This window comes from Calliopsis andreniformis, chromosome 12 (genome assembly GCF_051401765.1).
Source record: "Calliopsis andreniformis isolate RMS-2024a chromosome 12, iyCalAndr_principal, whole genome shotgun sequence".
NCBI lineage: Eukaryota > Metazoa > Arthropoda > Insecta > Hymenoptera > Andrenidae > Calliopsis > Calliopsis andreniformis.
The window spans coordinates 6,625,359-6,643,750 of NC_135073.1; the positions used below are offsets into that span (position 1 = coordinate 6,625,359).

The window sequence follows — 18,392 nt, forward strand, 5'->3', positions numbered from 1 at the left end:
ATCTGCTTATAATTTATGTACGCTTCTAATCGAAGTATCAGGGTTTAATCTTACGTGCCTCTTAGGATTAGTAGCATCAGGTCAGCGTGTAATTAATTCATTCTGATGTCTATAAGTACTTCTACTGGTAGGTATACCAATGAGGTAAAAGCAATTTCAAAATTGTAATTAGTACAAGATACACTTAGAAACTTTAAAGTGTTTTAGAAAATGACTCGAAAGTATATCATTCTTGGATTCGTTTATACGCGTTTAAAATATCAATTAATTGTGTAAAATAATGTTAGAGTGTATCTTTCAATTTGACCTATTTATAGCTTTTATATTTTAATCGTGTCTAATTTTTTTCATTTTGGTACAGAAAACGTGTGTTTAAATCTATTCTTGGAAAAATTTATGAGTCGAAGACAAAAACGATGAATCACGAAATTACATTTGAAGCTGTTTTTCTCAAGCATTAATTGTTAAAAGTACCCTTAAAATGCACGTGAAACGTGTCTGACTGAGAGACTTATTCTACTTCCTGTGTGCATCAGCTACATCAGATGTAGTGACATGTGGCGTCATGTGTAAGTAGAACTAGTCAGTAAAAATGTCTCAAGTCAGACACATTTTACGCGAACTGTAGTCGTTCCTACAAGAAATACTAACTCTAAACGCAATATCGCCATTTTTTATTTTTGTCCAATTTTAGCATATAGAATTCACGCCTTAAAATTTTTAACACTTGTGAAATATCTTGTATAATATAACAAAAAAAGTTCAGTTACAGAACTAGACCTTACCTCACCAGCCAATCTTAACTTACCACTTAACTTTTTGTCTTTTCTTGCCCTGTTATATTATACAAATGTAATCATCTTGTTCAATCTAATTGCTCTATAAACTACTCGAAAGGTAAATTGTATAAAAGTGATACTACTTCGAAATGAATTCAGCAATACGTGTAAATTAATGAAATTCGTGTCGGAATTCATATTACTTGGGTATCGCGTATCGTGTTTCAACCGACCTAAAGCAGAATATGTTAACCTTTGGAACATATAAAAATAGCTAGAAGTCATTAACGAACAAGAATTTTCAGTGTTGTATTGCAATATATACGCCAAATACGAATCATAAAAGCGTAGTTATTCATGATTCTGGTTCAAAATGTGTGTCTTAAGGCTTTTCTCGTTTCCTTTGAATCATTGATTCAGGCGTTCTTTACATCCCTCAAATACACTTAGCATGTGTAAACGTATTGAGTACAGTACAGAGAAACATTTGAAATAAACTGAACAGAGCTAGTAAGACTTAAAGACATACGTACAAATAAATACTAATCGAAAATATTTTGTTGAATATTTATGTTGTAGACAAATATAGTCTAATATTTACGTTCAGATTTGAGTAAGAATAAGTTATTTTTTGAATATGTCAAAAGTCCATGAACTTACAAAATATTATTTAGTTGCATTTTAATAAAATGTGTATATATTTCAGAATAATATTGTGTAATTTGTCGTTAAAAAATGTATTTAAAGTATTATTTATATGAAAAACTATTACAGAGGAACATTAAAAAATATTTCATTTGCTTTGTGCTAGTTGAAGAAATATATAGTATATTTGTTATTTTAGTATTATACTGAATATTGATGCTACTCCTAAATTGTTCAGCAATCAAAATTAAGAATAGTTTAAGAAGGAAGTGTTATTTAAAATCTAGTTCCTCTTTCTGAGCTGTTAAATAACATTTGATAGCATTTTCTGAGAAACTAGCTTTCAATTAATTAAAACGAAACATTTTCGAAACAAGTGAAGAGATCGTTATCACACGACAATGAACTGTTCAGTGGAACGTATCAAAGTCAGTGCAACGAAATGCCAGTCTGGCGTTTTCTTCCGGTACAAGGGTATTCAATTTACAGCACATCATAAAAAAAAAAAGTTAAAAGGGTTATGTGCGTTATTTGATAAAGATCTCCCTCAAAAACGAGGCAAGAGTGACCTACTTCAACCAGTTCGTAATCGCTGACCAACCAATTGTAATTACCTATTAGCCAACGTATGGAAGCTTTATCAGACGAACTCTAGTGTAAACCGTTACATATTAGCATAAATAAGTTCAAGGTCCATGCGCACCGGTGTAAATGATGCATTAATTATGTTCTGACATGATTTTGTCAAGCGAAAGGTAAGCATTACGCACGATAGAAATACGCGTGAAATAATTAAGCAGTCGGTTAAATCAGAGGAACTAACGCAACCTTAAATTGTGCAGCACGTGGAACTCTTTCGTTTCGTTTGTTTAATATTCACACATTATTATAAAAATACAACACGATTTATTTATACAGTACATAATATATGTTGCAACTGACTTAACTTAAAATTTCTATTTTCGTCATTTTTGGAAAATAAATTCTACATTATGTTTCTTACATGTTTTTAGTGAAACTGTTTCAAATATTCACTTGCACAGTTTGCTAATAAAAGTCGAACAATATTATTCGAGCGTGAGATTATTCTAAACTTTGTTTCTCATTGATCGTTGACTCCGATTGACAGTGTCCAGAATTTTTCATGCTAATGAGGGATCCCATTTGCGAATGACGTGAAGCAAGAACAATCTGTGTTTCGCATGCTTCATTGGAAATGTCTAAATTCTCCTGAAACATTGAATGCTTGTCAATTAATGAGTTTGGATTAACATATTTAAAGCAGGCTTCTAAACAGCGTATGCAACTGAATGCTACTTAATAATTATTTCTACTGATATTTTAATTTCTGATAATAAATAATTAATCGCTAACCATTTATTTCAAATTATTAATAACATAATACTGGATAATCTAGCCTCTAATAAAACGAAATAAAGTGGAACACACTGTCATATCTATCACATATGTACATATACGTATGCATAACAAGCGATAACAATTTTTTTCCTTAAACTGAGTCATATTTACAAAATATTCTTATTTATGAATAAAAAGGAACATGGTCTGAATTTCACGAAGACAAGTTTTCGAATATGTACTTGTAATCAAACTAAAGAAACTGAAAACAGTAAAATATAAATGATTAAAAAGGTTTTGTTATCTAAGGAACTCACGAGTATATGAAAAATCTAAATATTATGTAGCTGTTTTATCTCTAAGGAATAGAATTCGTAATAACACATGTAAACAACATGATTGCAGGAGGAAGTGGTTCACACTGCACATCATTTACTGAAGATACATGTATTATCTTTAATGTCATTTAGAAAGTTTCTTGAAAAGTTCCTGGTAGAGAATGTATTAACAAGAAAAGTAGAAAAATATGTATCTTAGAATATTAAAACATTAAAATATGTGCTTTAGAACATAAGTTACTACTGCGTAAGAATTTACAAAGACAAATTTACTTACTGCGTAATCCAATTTATTAGAGGTATCTATTCCTGTAGGTAAACTGTAACAATGACAAGGATAATTTCCAAAATGTCCCCACATTTTATTCCTTAAATGCATATAACCAAGCCCGTACACCTACCGCACCGAATCTGCGTGGCGTTTCAAAGTCCCATGCGAAATCTTGATATTCTTCGTCGTACCCATCGAATGAACTCTCCCATTCTTTGTAAAATTCTGGAATATATAGCCAATCACGTTTCAGGTTTATTTTACCGATACTTTTCTCCTTATTTTTATTTGAATCTTCAGTGACAGTTGGCATTATTTCCGACCATCCGCTATCACTTTCTTCCGATAACGACGAAACATTTGAACTTCCACCTTCGATCTCGGACGCAACATTCATCGGTTGTGCAGAATCTTCCTGAGCTTTGTCTGTTACAGCATTTGCTATGAACAGCAATGTCAGTAAATAATTATCATTAAATGTACTAGTTTCTTCTTCCTGGGATTTCTGTGGTTCCTCGCTGGTGACATCGTCTGTTGAATTTCCTACAACTTCTGATTCGTTGATTTCTTCCTCGTTTTTGTGCTCACTCTCGTTGAAGCTCGGTGACGAAGTATCGACTGTTTCAGTCGGTAGCAGTAATTGTAAGTTCTGAGAAGGACTTTCTTGTAACTGGATCGCAACGGAAGGTTCCTTGTTTTGGTCCTCTGTTACTGAAATTCGATTATCAGATGCGGGGAGAGGCGAAGGTTCATCAGTGCTTGAAATAATTGAGTGTGTACTGGCATCTACAGGTACTTTATTATGTTGATTATTCGTTGTCCCATGATCGTATGTCTCAGTGGCGTTTACTATTTCATCAAAGTTATTCGCAACATCGTACCGATAGAATTCTATGGGTGTGCTTGTTCTGGGTGTCGTCTGTCCATTGTATAAATTCTCCATAACCTTGAGTTGCATCATGACCGAATAACAAACCCATCCTATGAAGAGTATCAGGTCCAAATATAAAATGAACTTTATTACTTGTAGTCCTCGTTCACATTTTCCTTGCGCCCACACAAGTTTTACCTCTTCGATGTCCTTTGCGGGAGGTAATCCTTCTTCGACACAAATGATTTTTTCTGTGGAAATGATAGTAGACGGGAATGAAATTGATGAATGAAAACGTTGAAAAAGATATTGATTTGCTTGTTTTTGTAGAAACTTCAGTTTTGGCTCTTTTGGTTATTAAACTGTTAATTAACCGTTTAACGTGCTTTATGTTCATGAAATATGGAATTAGAAGTTGTTAAAATTAGAAGAAGATACACTTAGAACTAAAAGTTATCTAGTCCGCTTATTTTTACAATGCAAATGCTTTACATATTTTTAAAAATAATATTGCTTTTCATTTATTTAGTGATTTAATACAGAAAATATTATACAGCAAATACACTGAACATTATTGCAACAATTATAATTAAGATGTATTAATTTTCATCGAAGTCTAGTATTCCTATTTCACTGACATGCAATTTTCCAATTTTTAATACATTATAGTTATAAAATATTAATTCGTAATAATAAATCTATGATACTTTAATATTTCTTCATCACTGATTCGACAGTTATATATACATATTTGGAAATAGGAAATTACATTTTACCAAAGGTTTATCAAACCATACGATACCAATATCGAGATAATATTGAATTATGATTAGCAACACACATATCAACAGTTTAACACAAAACAAACGACAAATTCAAATATTTAATTTTTTCATTTAAACATTGAAACCACTCTTGTCATTATTTACCTCATTAATTAGATATTAATTAAAATGAACTTCAACATTAAAAGATCAAAGAATGTTACATATTTTTTAAAATAAATATTTCTTATTAGATAATGAGCTAATGTATAAGAAAGGATAAACCTGTTGCAACACGATGCAGTTCAGTGCATATGTGATTGAAGAAAATTCGATTATGAAGGAAGAAAAGTGTACCTTTACTCATACTCCACTGTTCCTTCATGATGGACGATCAGCTGTAAACTGACTGTCGGAGATGATATGACGTTATATGTTAAACGCGTGTGTACAAATTAACCTCGACCTTATAAAGCTCAACATAGAAGAGGAGGAAGAGCTTCTAAGATAATTTACTTTCTTACCACGAACGTTATTCTACAAGGAAAATGTCCACAGGTCAAGTTGTATCTTCTCCAGGTCACGCGCGATGACTTCTTGTAACGTCGTTTACATTTAGCACCCTTAGTTCTATGTTCAACTACAAATGGGAGAATAAAGTTCAACCCAACTACAAATGAGAGAAAGAAGTTCAAACACGCACATTTTCACGCATCAAAGAGATACTATAGCAAAGTCTTCTTAAAATTGAAATGAAGAAAAGTAAATGTAAAATAAAAATTACAACTTCCATGACATCTTCTTTTGAAAATAATTTTATAATTAAATTTAATTAGAAATCTGACTTCATTGAATCTTGTTCTACCTGTACACTGTTGTTCATGTTCAGTATGGTCTTGAATTTTTGGTTTTATGCTATAAATGCTGTATAATTGTAATATTACTTTATTTTAGTCCATATTAATACACGTATCTAGAGTTAAATATTGCAAAAAGGTATATGTGATAACTTATTAATCATTATGTATAAAAGAATTTCGATTTTCCTTCTTTGAAATGAATCAGTGATCATGATAAATGTAGAATTTCACAAATACAATGAATTAGGAATTTTTTTTCATATACAAAGTGCTCAATAAGCGGAAGAAAATACAAGTTTGTAAGAGATGATTCTACGTAGTAAAATATCGCTGAGAATTAATTCCAGTGATTGATACAAGTATAAGAGGTTAAATGCAATATTTGTTTGAAGATAAATGCGCGGATGAGGTCACTAACAAAGTAAATAAAACGAAATTGCGAATGTAATTTTGTTATGTAATTTAGTTCGTCGATCATTTAATAATTCAAATCACTTCAGAGACTAAGCAAATCCGCCAAACGAGTATCGTTAAATGCGTCATTGAGCTGTGGATTAGAGTTTCAGAGGAACATTAAGATATTTAAGATTCTTGAACATTAAGATATAAACAAGATAAATATACAGATTAGGGGTGCCACCACCGATTTCAATGAACTTGGAATATGTTATCAAGGTCATCATTCTAAACAACTTTTCCCTATACATATACCCGGCAGTCTCTTTTAGTTTTCGAGATATTCGCAAAAATGGTTTCAATATTAAAACGTTTGATTGGAGTTGGTCTGGATTAGTTCATTAGCCGGGAGGAGTTTGGGGAGGGGCGGCAGTCTTATAATAGACACGTTCCTACTTGTTTATTCCTTTATATCTTCAGATATTTTATATGTGTCTGCCAGTACTTGAAAAAAATCATCCAGTCGTTCGTCAAAATCGAATGTTCTTTTAAATACAAATTCTACCAGATAGTGGCTGAAATGATATTCTCTACGATCATACCTAGGAATATTGCCACGAATATCTCTCCATACTCTTTCAATATTCTGGGTATGGACACCTGTGATTGGATCAACGAAATTTCTTGAATGATTCACTACAAAATGTTGGTATATATTTTTATCAATTTGTTCATATGCTTTCCAGCAATCACTATGGATTATTGTTCCAGGAGCAATCTTTTTTAAAATAAGACGCAGTAATACTTCTGCTCTACGAGACAGAATTGGTACTACAAATATATTTTTTGTGTCACGGTTTATACCACCATTGTCTCGTAATAAGTCGTCCACGATTATACTTTCGACGTCCAAATTTGGGTTCATCGATTTCTACAATAATTAATGCATGACGTTACGTTAGAACGATTTCTTCGAAACTGATAATAATGAACCGTCATTCCTTGAGTTCTTTCGACATTATAAGAAATATCGACAGTATAGGTTTCAGCGAGGAAGGTGAACAGGAGCTCTCGCTAACGAATCTAACCCAGACCTATTTCGATCACTCTTTTCAATATTGAAAACTTTCTTTGGGAATATCTCGAAAACTAAAAGAGATCTCCTTGTATATGTATAGGGAAAATATATGGGAACGTGTAAGTTGTATTGGGCAGCTAAATATTCACATTGGGTGGCGCAGCTAAACCCCTCCCCGCTAATGAACCTAACCCAGATCTATTTCGATCACACTTTTCAATATTGAAAACTTTCTTTGCGAATATCTTGAAAACTAAAAGAGATCTCCTTGTATATGTATAGGGAAAATATATGGGAACGTGTAAGTTGTATTGGGCAGCTAAATATTCACATTGGGTGGCGCAGCTAAACCCCTCCCCGCTAATGAACCTAACCCAGATCTATTTCGATCACACTTTTCAATATTGAAAACTTTCTTTGCGAATATCTTGAAAACTAAAAGAGACCGCTGGGTATATGTATAGGGAAAAGTTGTTCAGAATGATGACCTTGACAACTTATCAATGACAAGGTCATTGAAATCGGAGGTGACTCCCCTAATCTATATAATTACCATAAACAATATAGCTCTAGTTGAATCACTTGTGTTGCATACAATTATTTTTAAAATTTGTTCCATCTATTAGCAAACATATTCTACATTTACATCTATTTTTAGTTGAAAAATTATACAAAGATATAACAATAACTGTAAACACGTCTATATAGATAGAACCGATACATTTTAAATAAATAAAAATAAAATAACAACGATCCCTAAAAAGGTTATTGTTATAAAAGAGTGTTAAAATCTTTAGTTACACTACTATCTATTATCATCAGACATAAGGTATATCTACACTTGCATGTACCATATATTGAATTTTACTTAACTGGTAGAAATTATAATATGAGTACCTATATAATTTATTTTTCACAAATCTAATTCCAGTAAAATGAGTTTAAAAACTAAAAGACAGTTTAAGAACTGTGCATAATGTATATCTGTACTTCAAATACTAAATAATTATTGTCGTAATTATTATTATTTCATAAGTTCATTTAAAGCAATTCAAACACAATCGTTATTTGTAACATTTATTATTATGTTCATAGTTAAAGTAACAATGTAGTAAAGCCATTCTCCTTGCTTAACAGTCAGCTGAATGAAACATTAAATGATTAGACCGAAGTTCTTTTTTAGATAATTTGATGTGATAGCAGTGCAGGTGTACAATTTCAATCAGATATGGCTCTTTTGATAAAACCCGCGAATGAACATTTCTCCAAAACTTCTTGTGTATCAGTTAGAAACAGATGTGGTGAACATGGTGCGGAACCCAAATATAATATTTTGTTTCTTATGGTGTCTACTGTGTTCTTTAAACGTAGGTAAGTACTTCTATAGATGTACTTACTATTTTATATTAATTTTTTTATGACTTTTATTTAAAGATTCTTTTTCGATATCACCTTTATTAAAATACATACAGTTTTCGTAGACCAATAGATCGTAATAATTTACCTGTTGTTATACTCTACGAGTATCGAAACACCATTTAACTATACGATCTATATGGATAATAATTTACGTATACATATTAAATATTCTTTGGTCTTGTCTTTGTGATCCACGTGCTATTCTAAGATTCAGACTTCAGAATTTTAGTTAATCTGTAGTGGATAATAAATTGCAATTTATATTAGATGGACATTCTTCATTATATGTGTATTGTCATTCTTCTATTTTTTATCTTTCATAATAAAATATGTTTTCTAACACTTGTAATAAGTAGGTAATATTATAATAATTCTGGATAAAGAACGAATATTTTAAATTGTATTTAACTTTTGATATCTTGTAGCATTTTGTACAGTATATTAATTCTTTACGTTTTTGCATATAGAAATTTGTCATAAATAACTTATAACTTATGACTGTAAATACTAGTACGAAATTATGAAAAGTGAGTGGTAGTAATTTATTATATAATTATGCTCAATTTATAATTATAATTCAAGACTAATTAAAATGTTTTAGAATTTAATTTCTCTAATTTCATTTGGTTTTTTTTCAATACTTTTTGGAAATGTATTTTATACAAAAAAAATAAGAGACTAACTAATTTACATTTTCTAATATGTCTATTTCATTGAGTTATATGTACAATACAAATATTTCTTACTAAACAAATATCGTTTACGCATTTCTTAAACGTGTATTATCAATAGTCTATTATCATTTTATGATAATGGCTTGAATCAAATCGTATGTAATCTCTAGGTATACCTATAATTAAAATATATTTTAATTAATCTTAGAATTTGTAGTTGATGCCGAAGCTCAGGAAAAAAATGTCGCTGAAAAAAGCAATCTAGACGAAGTCGTGGATTGGAAATGCGATTCGGATTTGGACTGCACTGCCAATAATAGTGTTTGCACGAACAACACATGTCAGTGCCCCCCTGGTTATATTTACAATGGAGAGATGACCTCGTGCATTGAAGGTATATAGTTTGAACGATCGAGGAAAGACATTACATGTAGCTAATAAAACACGTAGATCTATATTGGGAACATATTTATCTCCTTAGTATACTTCTGTCTTATTGATATTAAGAAAAAGAAAGATTATATGTACAAGGTCAATATATAATGTGAAAGGGTTAAAATTATGAAATTTCTGTTTCAGTAAATCTTTAAGTTAAAATAATAGCTTATATCCATCCGTCATATTGTCCGTTGTTGATTCAGTAGAATATGCTTGTAATATCAGCCACCTGAGCGGTACTTTATCTAAACTCTAAATCCTTGTCTGGCTGATACAGCTTATGCATCACACTACTTATCTTACTAATTGTTTGGTAGTGACTTTATAATTTTCAATCTTAGAAACAGTCAAGCTTAACTGCACATAAAGATATATGTCAAAATGTATAAAAAGATTATATTTAACCAATATCAAAACAGGTGTCTACAGTAAATATATTGGTTTTTCTAAGATTTACGATATGTTACTAAGAAAGAGGACGAATTAGCTAATTAGCATAATAAAACCCGAAATTTTTTTATTAATACAGTCTTCATTTCAACCCTTGTATTTTCTAAAGTGCAAGCTATAAGTTCACTGTTTCACAATATATTAATGTGTGTAACTTGTGTATGTAAGATTTGTTTATGTATGTTAATTAAAGTCAATATAGTAAATGTATTTCTGAAATATTCGCAGTTGCAAAGTATGGTGAAAAATGTGTGGAATCAAGACAGTGCTCTGCATATTTATTGAGTGGTGGTAGTTGCGTAAACAATGTTTGTGTGTGCCGTGAAGGATATTACTACTTTCATGGAAAATGTAATGAATACACAGGTATGGTTATTTATTCATATTGTAAAAATGATGTTTTCTTAATAGATCTCATTTATCTACAATCTTAACAGTCTCATTTATCTACCACTGAACTTATTAGATACATAAATACGAAATAATTAATGAGAGCAAAATTATAAAACTTTTAAATCTTGAAATAATTTTTATTAGATATTTATTTATTTTTACTAATGTCTGTATTCAAGTAATATCGATGTCACCTGATATATTCCTTTTGTTTTAGCGTTGACATGATACTAGTTGAGCTCATGACACTTCCAGATTTTCATGCAAGTTACTGTTACAGGTTTGCTTCAAAAATGTAACAAAGATGATGAATGCTACGTACACGCTGATTTTAAGGCTGCACATTGTGATAACGGAACATGCAGATGCAGCCCTGGATTTTATCAACGAGAATATAGAACTTGTCGTCCAGAAGGAAGAAGTAAGTGTTTATATAGTTTTTATTTCATTATGTTTCTTTAAATCTTTAATTAAGATGTATGTTTACTTAATTATATCGAAATACTTCGATTTATTGGTTGATGTGATATTATTTTCAAATGAATTCCAAAATCTTATTACGTAAGAAGATTGATTTGGACCATATTAAGCTGTTTAATATAGGGGAGACCAGGAACAAACGAAACAGTTTGGGTTTTTGATTCTGCAACTTCTGAGTTTCATAAAATTTTTAAAAAGGTCTAACAGGACAATAAACCTATATTATTAAACAACGTAATCAAATAAAAAAACTAGCAATATATTACACCAACTTTTTTTAAATAAACCTGTTTTAACATTTGTTACATTTGTTTCGTATTACGTTTGTCCATGGTCTCTCCTACTTTATGATTTGAAGAAGTAGAAGTTGAAGAAAAAAAAACATATTTAAAGGTAGAAATTAAATAAAATTTGTTTTCTACTAAATGGACAAACAATACCTAATTAAATTTGCCTAGAATATATTTTCTTTTTTCGGATCTTATTTAATACATAATTACTTGGATGTGATCGTAGCGAGTCGTTACTTATTTCTGAAAATTCTTAATTGTCGTGGTAAGACTCTTCATGCTTTCGTAAATCCATCTTACTTGATGTTAAGCTAAGATGATGTTAAAATTTTTAAGAATAAAGTTAAATTAATAATAAATCAAGGATTAAACAGGTCGATGTAATTATCGACAACACATTGGCAACAATAGTTTTTATGCTGATAGTATGGAAACAATAAAGAAATATTGCTATTACAATTAATCAATGAATTGGTAGCTAGTATGATGCATAGAAAAAGACAATATTTTATGATTACTCTTATGGGTGTATGTACATATATGTATAGATTTGAGGGAACATTGTGCCATCGCTCTTGCAAGTCCCAATGATCACAAATATCATAATACATACTTAATAGCGATTAATAAATACATTGCCTAATTGCACAGATATCGGTGACGCTTGTACGATAAACAACGATTGTAAGTTGAATACGACCGCATACTGCGATAATTTTGCATGTGCTCTCTCAAATGGAAATAATGATGAACCAGAAACCTCATTCGATGGTAACATTTCTCAAGACAGCTATGCAATTAAAATAGGTTTGTACAATATTTATTTCTTATCGTATGTTGTCAGAAGAAACATTTCCCTAAATCAATGCACTTTTTCTTTAAGGATTTAATACAAGTTTAATATGCACCAGTGACGCAGATTGTGAAGTTTTCCAAAATGCAACTTGTAGTCCCACAAAAACATGTACTTGTATACGAGCACACTTTTTCAACGAAGACATCAATAGATGTGTTCCAGGTAAATAGAATTAATTAATGAATGTTTCCAGCACTGCAAAAATGAACTATTGCTTTTTATGAAATAACAAATGTTAGTGGTATTAAAAAATTAACAAGAAGGTAACATCCTTTCAGAAATCGGTGAAAATTGCCGCAGTACAGATAATGCTGCTATCGAAGGTTCAGAATGTCGAAATGGTACATGGACCTGTCAAGCAGGAAAAATCGCTTCTTTGAACAATCGAGTATGCGCAAAGGGTACGACACACATGTATTGTCGGAAATAGAAATAACATCGCATCTTCTGAGAAATGCAGTGTCCTCACTGACGTGACCACAGAAGTATTTCTTTTATTTACTTCGTATTAAGTATTATTAACCCAACATATTTTACTGACACTGTTTCACTTTGCATGTTTATATTTAGATTGTTATATGTTGCAAACAAAAATAGATTTTCATACAAACAATATTCGACCGATACGTTGATACAAATTTCAATATTCAGAAACAATATAAGCTTTTGTTTAAAAAAAGCTAATATGTTAACATTGTGCTAAATATGAACTATTATTCTCTCTACTTATGATAATGGTTGCAACTTCTTCGGCCATTATTTAACATCTATTTGAGAATCATAATGTTAGCGTGTATTTCTAGTTCTTCTTTAACTCCGCTCCAAATTAAAAAAAAAAAGGGCAAAACATTTTGCACGGTCACGTTAAATGGGATAAATTACGTATAATTCTAACAAATAATCTTTTGTACTTACTATAGCGACCACAGACTACAAGTACTCCTGTTTAATGGACACACAGTGTAGCATCTTTGGGCCGGATGCTATTTGTCAAAATCTGGCATGCATTTGCAAAGAGACTTCTCGTTTCATCGAATCTGAATTGTTCTGTTGGACGAAGAGGAAAATTACTGAGACATGTCAACGCGATATGGATTGTTACGTTGATGGCATAAATACGACGTTATCCTGTAAGAACAATGTATGTTCTTGTCCAGATGGCAGTCATGCAAACGCGAATCGTACTGATTGCGTGGAAGATGCAGCAGGTAAATAATTCCATGTTCTTAGAGAATTATATATATTACCCTTTTGCCAAAAAAATAAATCTTTTGTTACAGTATAAACGAGAAATGTAATTTTAAAAGTGCTTATACCCATCTAAAACAATTTTGAGATATTTATGCATTTTCTGATAGTTTCGATTATTTTACGAATAATTCGAATCTTCAATTTATATTTTTAGAAAAGAGTAAATCTATTTTCTGAATGATCTTTTGTATGATAAAACCAAGAAGATAAGAAATACAGAGAGCAATAAAAATTTCAATATTTTTTGAAAATGGTCATGGTCAGTTTTGAAATTAAACTTTTTATACGATGTCTTATGCTCTGCTGACTTTTTCGTTTCAATCTCATTTACTTATTATTACTTTCTTGACAACAACTTCATCTAGAGTTTACTATAATTCCAGATCTCGGAGGAAAATGCGAAAAAGAAAGTGACTGTGCTACAAAAAATGCAGCTTGCGTGAACGAGGTCTGCGTTTGTAAATTGGGCTATTATGAGTCGAATAAGCAATGTCTTGCAGGTGATTTAAGCAGTTGTTTGACTGAATGAAGACATTCAGAGATTTAATTAATATGTTTATTATTAAAGGTGTCAATGCTACTTGCAAGAAAAACGAAGAGTGTACGCCTAAAAATTCGGAGTGCAAATTGGGTCATTGTCGCTGTAAAAAGGAATATGTTGCTGCATCAACTGGCTTATGCATGCCAGGTGAGAATCAATATTCTAACAGAAATAATATAGAACAATGCTAAAAAATACAAAAGAAAATATTTTCGATGCGATGCGATAATCCTGGAACTCGAACGAAAATTTTTCATAATGTCAGATACACTTTTCTAGTGCTTTGAAAATCTGTGAAATGCCCATACGTACAGTCTTGTTAGTCTGTTGATTTACTAATTATTTATTATTATGAGCATACTTCAATAATGAAAGAGTTATACACACTTCTTAATAAATATTTTTCTTTCTTATAATTTTCTAATATCATTGACTTGACTATTGAATTCTGCACAATTTTACAAGTAAATGTATGAAGGTTTGTCCTTTCCATTGATTTCAGCATTTCTATTTCATGTTTTCTAGATTAAATTATGCAGTTGCATGAAACCCCATGTATGGGTCTAGAATATACACGATTTATGTATGAGTTTCAGGGTTGAAACAAATTGCATCCTTTTAGAATGCAAGACATTTTTATCTGATCATGACTCATGGTATTTATTTAACATTACATTTACCAAAACAACCAAAATGAGTGACACGATTATGGGAAATATATAAATAGAACTTATTGCTTGCATTTTTTTGAAAATCTGTTACTTCAGATACTGTGATAGAAATACACACGTGTCATTTATTGATAATTCTAATGTTAATATAAAGAATCAAGTACAAGCTAGATTTCCAATTGCAACATCGTTAGATAATAAACGTAAATTATGTAATTTTCAGTTGTACCATTTGGAAAACCATGTGAAAATGACGTTCAGTGCCATGTTGTAGTGACAGATGCGATCTGCTCAGGTGTTAATAACTCGACCACGAATAAGATTTGCACTTGCTCTAAGGGCTATCATAAAAGATTTAATAAATGCAACAAGCGTAAAGGTAAGGATATATGTATAGTATCATATTTTCAACAATTTTAAATAGTTCTGAATTCTCCTTGAGTGAGTAAAGGCAACTATAAGATTAAATACATAAATGAAAACCAAAGGCCCAGATTTGTTCGTTTCCTTCAATCACTATAAACCAAACCAAGTAGTTATTGTGACACTGAATAAAAAAAAGAAAGTTCAGAAAACAATACGAGTAAACTGGTAAAAGAATGAATTGATATTTTGAGTAGTTGCTCGTGTCACGGAATTTATCATTAAAAAATACACTTTTACGTACTTTAATATTTTACATACACCTAATACATTTTCAAGTGTTCTTCAAATCAATTCCCCATGCCCTAATTATGATGGCTTCTTGCACTCCCTAAATAAGGTTCGAATCGTCAACAAAAAAATACAAATTAAATACACTTAGAAATGTTATCCCACAAACAAGCTTCAATAAAACCAATTCCTTCCTTAAACAAAAAAAGAAAAACAACGTAGTCACCTCAGAAAATCAAACTTCTCCCTGAAACACGTTGCCTTATCTCTAAAAAATAAAATAACTAACCATCTGGCCTCATTCTGCAAAAGTCACTCTGTGCAATCATCTGTTACTGAAAGTCCTTTACATGTAAGCCTTAATCGGCAAAAGTTCGCGCGCGATCTAATATTCGCTTCTTTCAGTTCTTGGCATGAGCTGCGATACTCTTGGAGAATGTTATCTGGATTTCAACAAAATTCGCGTGATCTGCATGAACGGCAAGTGCGCATGCGATTGGGGGTACGAACGAGTGGACGACACTACCTGCGAGCCAAGTTCGAAGACTCAGCTCTATGTAAATGGTAAGCAGCCTTGACTCGTGACCGATTCAGGGGTCCCCGCGCAATATTTGATTTCCGACGATGCGAGGGTGACGAAGTGGCCCAGGAGTCGGAACTTTAACCAGTTTTTTGGATCGAGTATGAAACCCCCTTATGCGGCAAGGTAATGCGCTTGCAATTACGACTCGCGACCAGCTCGCATGCCACCCGTCGAGTTGCGTTGCGACTTCTGCGATCGCAGGTGTCGATAAAGCGAATCGCGAGGGGCGACATCACCCATCTCATGCGGAACTTTTCTGAGGAAGTGGGACAAGGAGTGATGAGCCTTTTTTTTCTATGAAGGAATGATAAGCCTGGAAAAGATGGTCCTATAGTTGCTTACTGTATGAAGACTCCAGGGGGAGAACTTGATAAGTCCCATTTTCGTAAATTTATAGGAAACTGATTTCGAAGGTCGAACGTTCTGAATCAATGTCATATTTATGAAACTGTTTTAGTATTTGATTTTTGGTTTATACAGGGATTTTTTTTATTATTGAACATTTGACGCTGTCACTTAGTGCAGTAGGTACTATAATAATAATCTTTTATTCAAAGAAGTTATAGAGAAAAATAAAGTTACTATTTAAAATAAAATACTTTGTCTTCAACATACCAAATGGAAATAACACAATCACGTAATTAGAGTTGATAGAAGATGTTAAGCAGTTGAAATGAAATGGTAATATTAATAATGCAAAAATAGTAATAATAGATTTTAGTATTATTTGTATTCTTTATACAGTAAGATTCTTTTTGTATTGAAGCTACTTGAAAAAGTCTTTAGCTGTTGGGCTGCAAGATACTTTAAAATCTTCTAAATCTTTAAATTTCTCCTGAAACATTAAAATTTCTTGTGGACTTTTGTTACTTGCCTGTTTCACGTGGGCTTGTCAAGTTATTTCCCTGTACGTTTTAAGAAAATGCTTATATCGCAAAATGTATCAAGAATTCTCCCCTTCCGCTTTGGGTAATTAAAATACTTCATCTTAGTTACCAAATGACAAGAACAAAAAATCGGAAAAAATGGACTTATCAAGTTCTTCATCTGGAATCTTCATACGTATATTCAACGCGCGTTAAGAAAAGAAGCATGCTTCATTTGTTTTACGAAAAAAGTACATTGGTATTCGATGCTATTCGAAATAATCAATATATTATGTTTCGTTTTCTTTCGCAACGAAAAGTAGATTTGTATGATTTGCTGTGAAAAGCCATGATATGTGCTATCAAATCTCCAAATATGATCTCTTTCGTGGCGAAACGGTGAAATAAATTTCTTTTGGTAGCGAAGCCAAAACCTTCTACTATTCCTAAGAAAATATATAATTTTCTATAGAGGAGTATAGTTTTTTTATTTTCGCCTAAGAAAATATATAGTTTTCTTAGGAAAACAATAAAAGCAATATAGATTTATACATATAATTTATAAGCTCTAGAGTAAAAAGCAATGTAGTTTAATCACATGTAAACATAAGCATAAAAAAGATAGAATGCAAATTAATTCGTTGAATTATGTATTTTTTGTTTCAGATGCCTCGGTTGTAAACATGTCAGGATTACTATCAGTAGCTCTAGTACTAACAAAAATTTTATATTCGCTTAGAACGTGCTACAATGCTGTTATATTCTAACTATTTAATGTAATACGTGACCATAGACGTATTAAATCATCGTATTTATATTATTAGAATCTAAAGAGTATGAAAATCCTGACATTAATACTTAAACTCATCGTACAAACACATTAGGTATTATTTATTGTATTAATATAACGTTATATTTAAGGTGAAATATTTGAACAATGCAATAGAATAAGTTAAAGGACTAAAGGGTTAAAGGTATTTGAATTTATAATATTTTGAATACTCATTTTTCATTATTGCAAACTCTACACATATTCCAAAGCAAGATGCTTATGTGGCTCTATTAAAAATATCTTATTTTTTATATATTTATAACCTGCATGTGTTGCAATGTATGCAATGTTTCCAGTGTCTTGAAAACAGTGAATTGGCTCCAATATCGTGGATTTACTTGGTCCACATCAACAGAGTGTAACTTTTAAACACAATATCTTTCTTTATCTATGACACCGTAATCACAAGCTTAATAATCTGTGGTAAATACGTTATCTGCATCGAAACGTGATGTGCGATATCACAGAAAGGATTGTGCCATACGGGAACATTATGTCTCATAATTAATCAAGCCTTTCCAAAGTCTTTACCAGTTCCATAATCGGTCAAGTTCATCGCCTAACTCAACGAATGACTCAGAATAAAATTCTTCCGTATTTCCCGTCGGCGCTCGATAAAAGACATGACTGCCT

At 31.5% G+C, this 18,392-nt stretch overlaps 2 protein-coding genes across 2 annotated transcripts; one reads left to right on the top strand and one right to left on the bottom strand.

The window, feature by feature from the left end:
• Positions 1 to 2,253: 2,253 nt before the first annotated feature.
• Positions 2,254 to 5,448, bottom strand: LOC143185960 (uncharacterized). The gene is made up of 4 exons (XM_076389298.1): positions 5,385 to 5,448; positions 3,523 to 4,514; positions 3,399 to 3,441; positions 2,254 to 2,654 (listed from the first exon to the last, which is right to left on the bottom strand). The coding sequence occupies exons 1-3, from the start codon at positions 5,410 to 5,412 to the stop codon at positions 3,415 to 3,417; spliced, it is 1,047 nt and encodes a 348-aa protein (XP_076245413.1). The 5' UTR covers positions 5,413 to 5,448; the 3' UTR covers positions 2,254 to 2,654; positions 3,399 to 3,414.
• Positions 5,449 to 8,589: 3,141 nt separating this feature from the next.
• LOC143186249 (uncharacterized) lies at positions 8,590 to 17,791 on the top strand. Its single transcript, XM_076389819.1, has 13 exons — positions 8,590 to 8,728; positions 9,663 to 9,848; positions 10,571 to 10,708; positions 11,016 to 11,156; positions 12,157 to 12,312; positions 12,389 to 12,523; positions 12,640 to 12,762; positions 13,282 to 13,569; positions 13,996 to 14,112; positions 14,181 to 14,300; positions 15,048 to 15,203; positions 15,884 to 16,042; positions 17,594 to 17,791. Exons 1-13 carry the CDS (start codon positions 8,590 to 8,592, stop codon positions 17,692 to 17,694), a joined length of 1,959 nt encoding a protein of 652 aa, XP_076245934.1. The 3' UTR covers positions 17,695 to 17,791.
• The last annotated feature ends 601 nt before the right edge of the window (positions 17,792 to 18,392 follow it).

Coding starts and splice junctions, on each gene's coding strand:
- LOC143186249 (XM_076389819.1), top strand. CDS start 8,590: ATGGCTCTTTTGATAAAACCCGCGAATGAACATTTCTCCAAAACTTCT. Junction 14,301..15,047: donor AACTGGCTTATGCATGCCAG/GTGAGAATCAAT, acceptor TGTAATTTTCAG/TTGTACCATTTGGAAAACCA. Junction 16,043..17,593: donor GACTCAGCTCTATGTAAATG/GTAAGCAGCCTT, acceptor TTTTTGTTTCAG/ATGCCTCGGTTGTAAACATG.
- LOC143185960 (XM_076389298.1), bottom strand. CDS start 5,412: ATGAAGGAACAGTGGAGTATGAGTAAAG. Junction 4,515..5,384: donor ACAGTGGAGTATGAGTAAAG/GTACACTTTTCT, acceptor TCATTTCCACAG/AAAAAATCATTTGTGTCGAA. Junction 3,442..3,522: donor CGCCACGCAGATTCGGTGCG/GTAGGTGTACGG, acceptor TCATTGTTACAG/TTTACCTACAGGAATAGATA.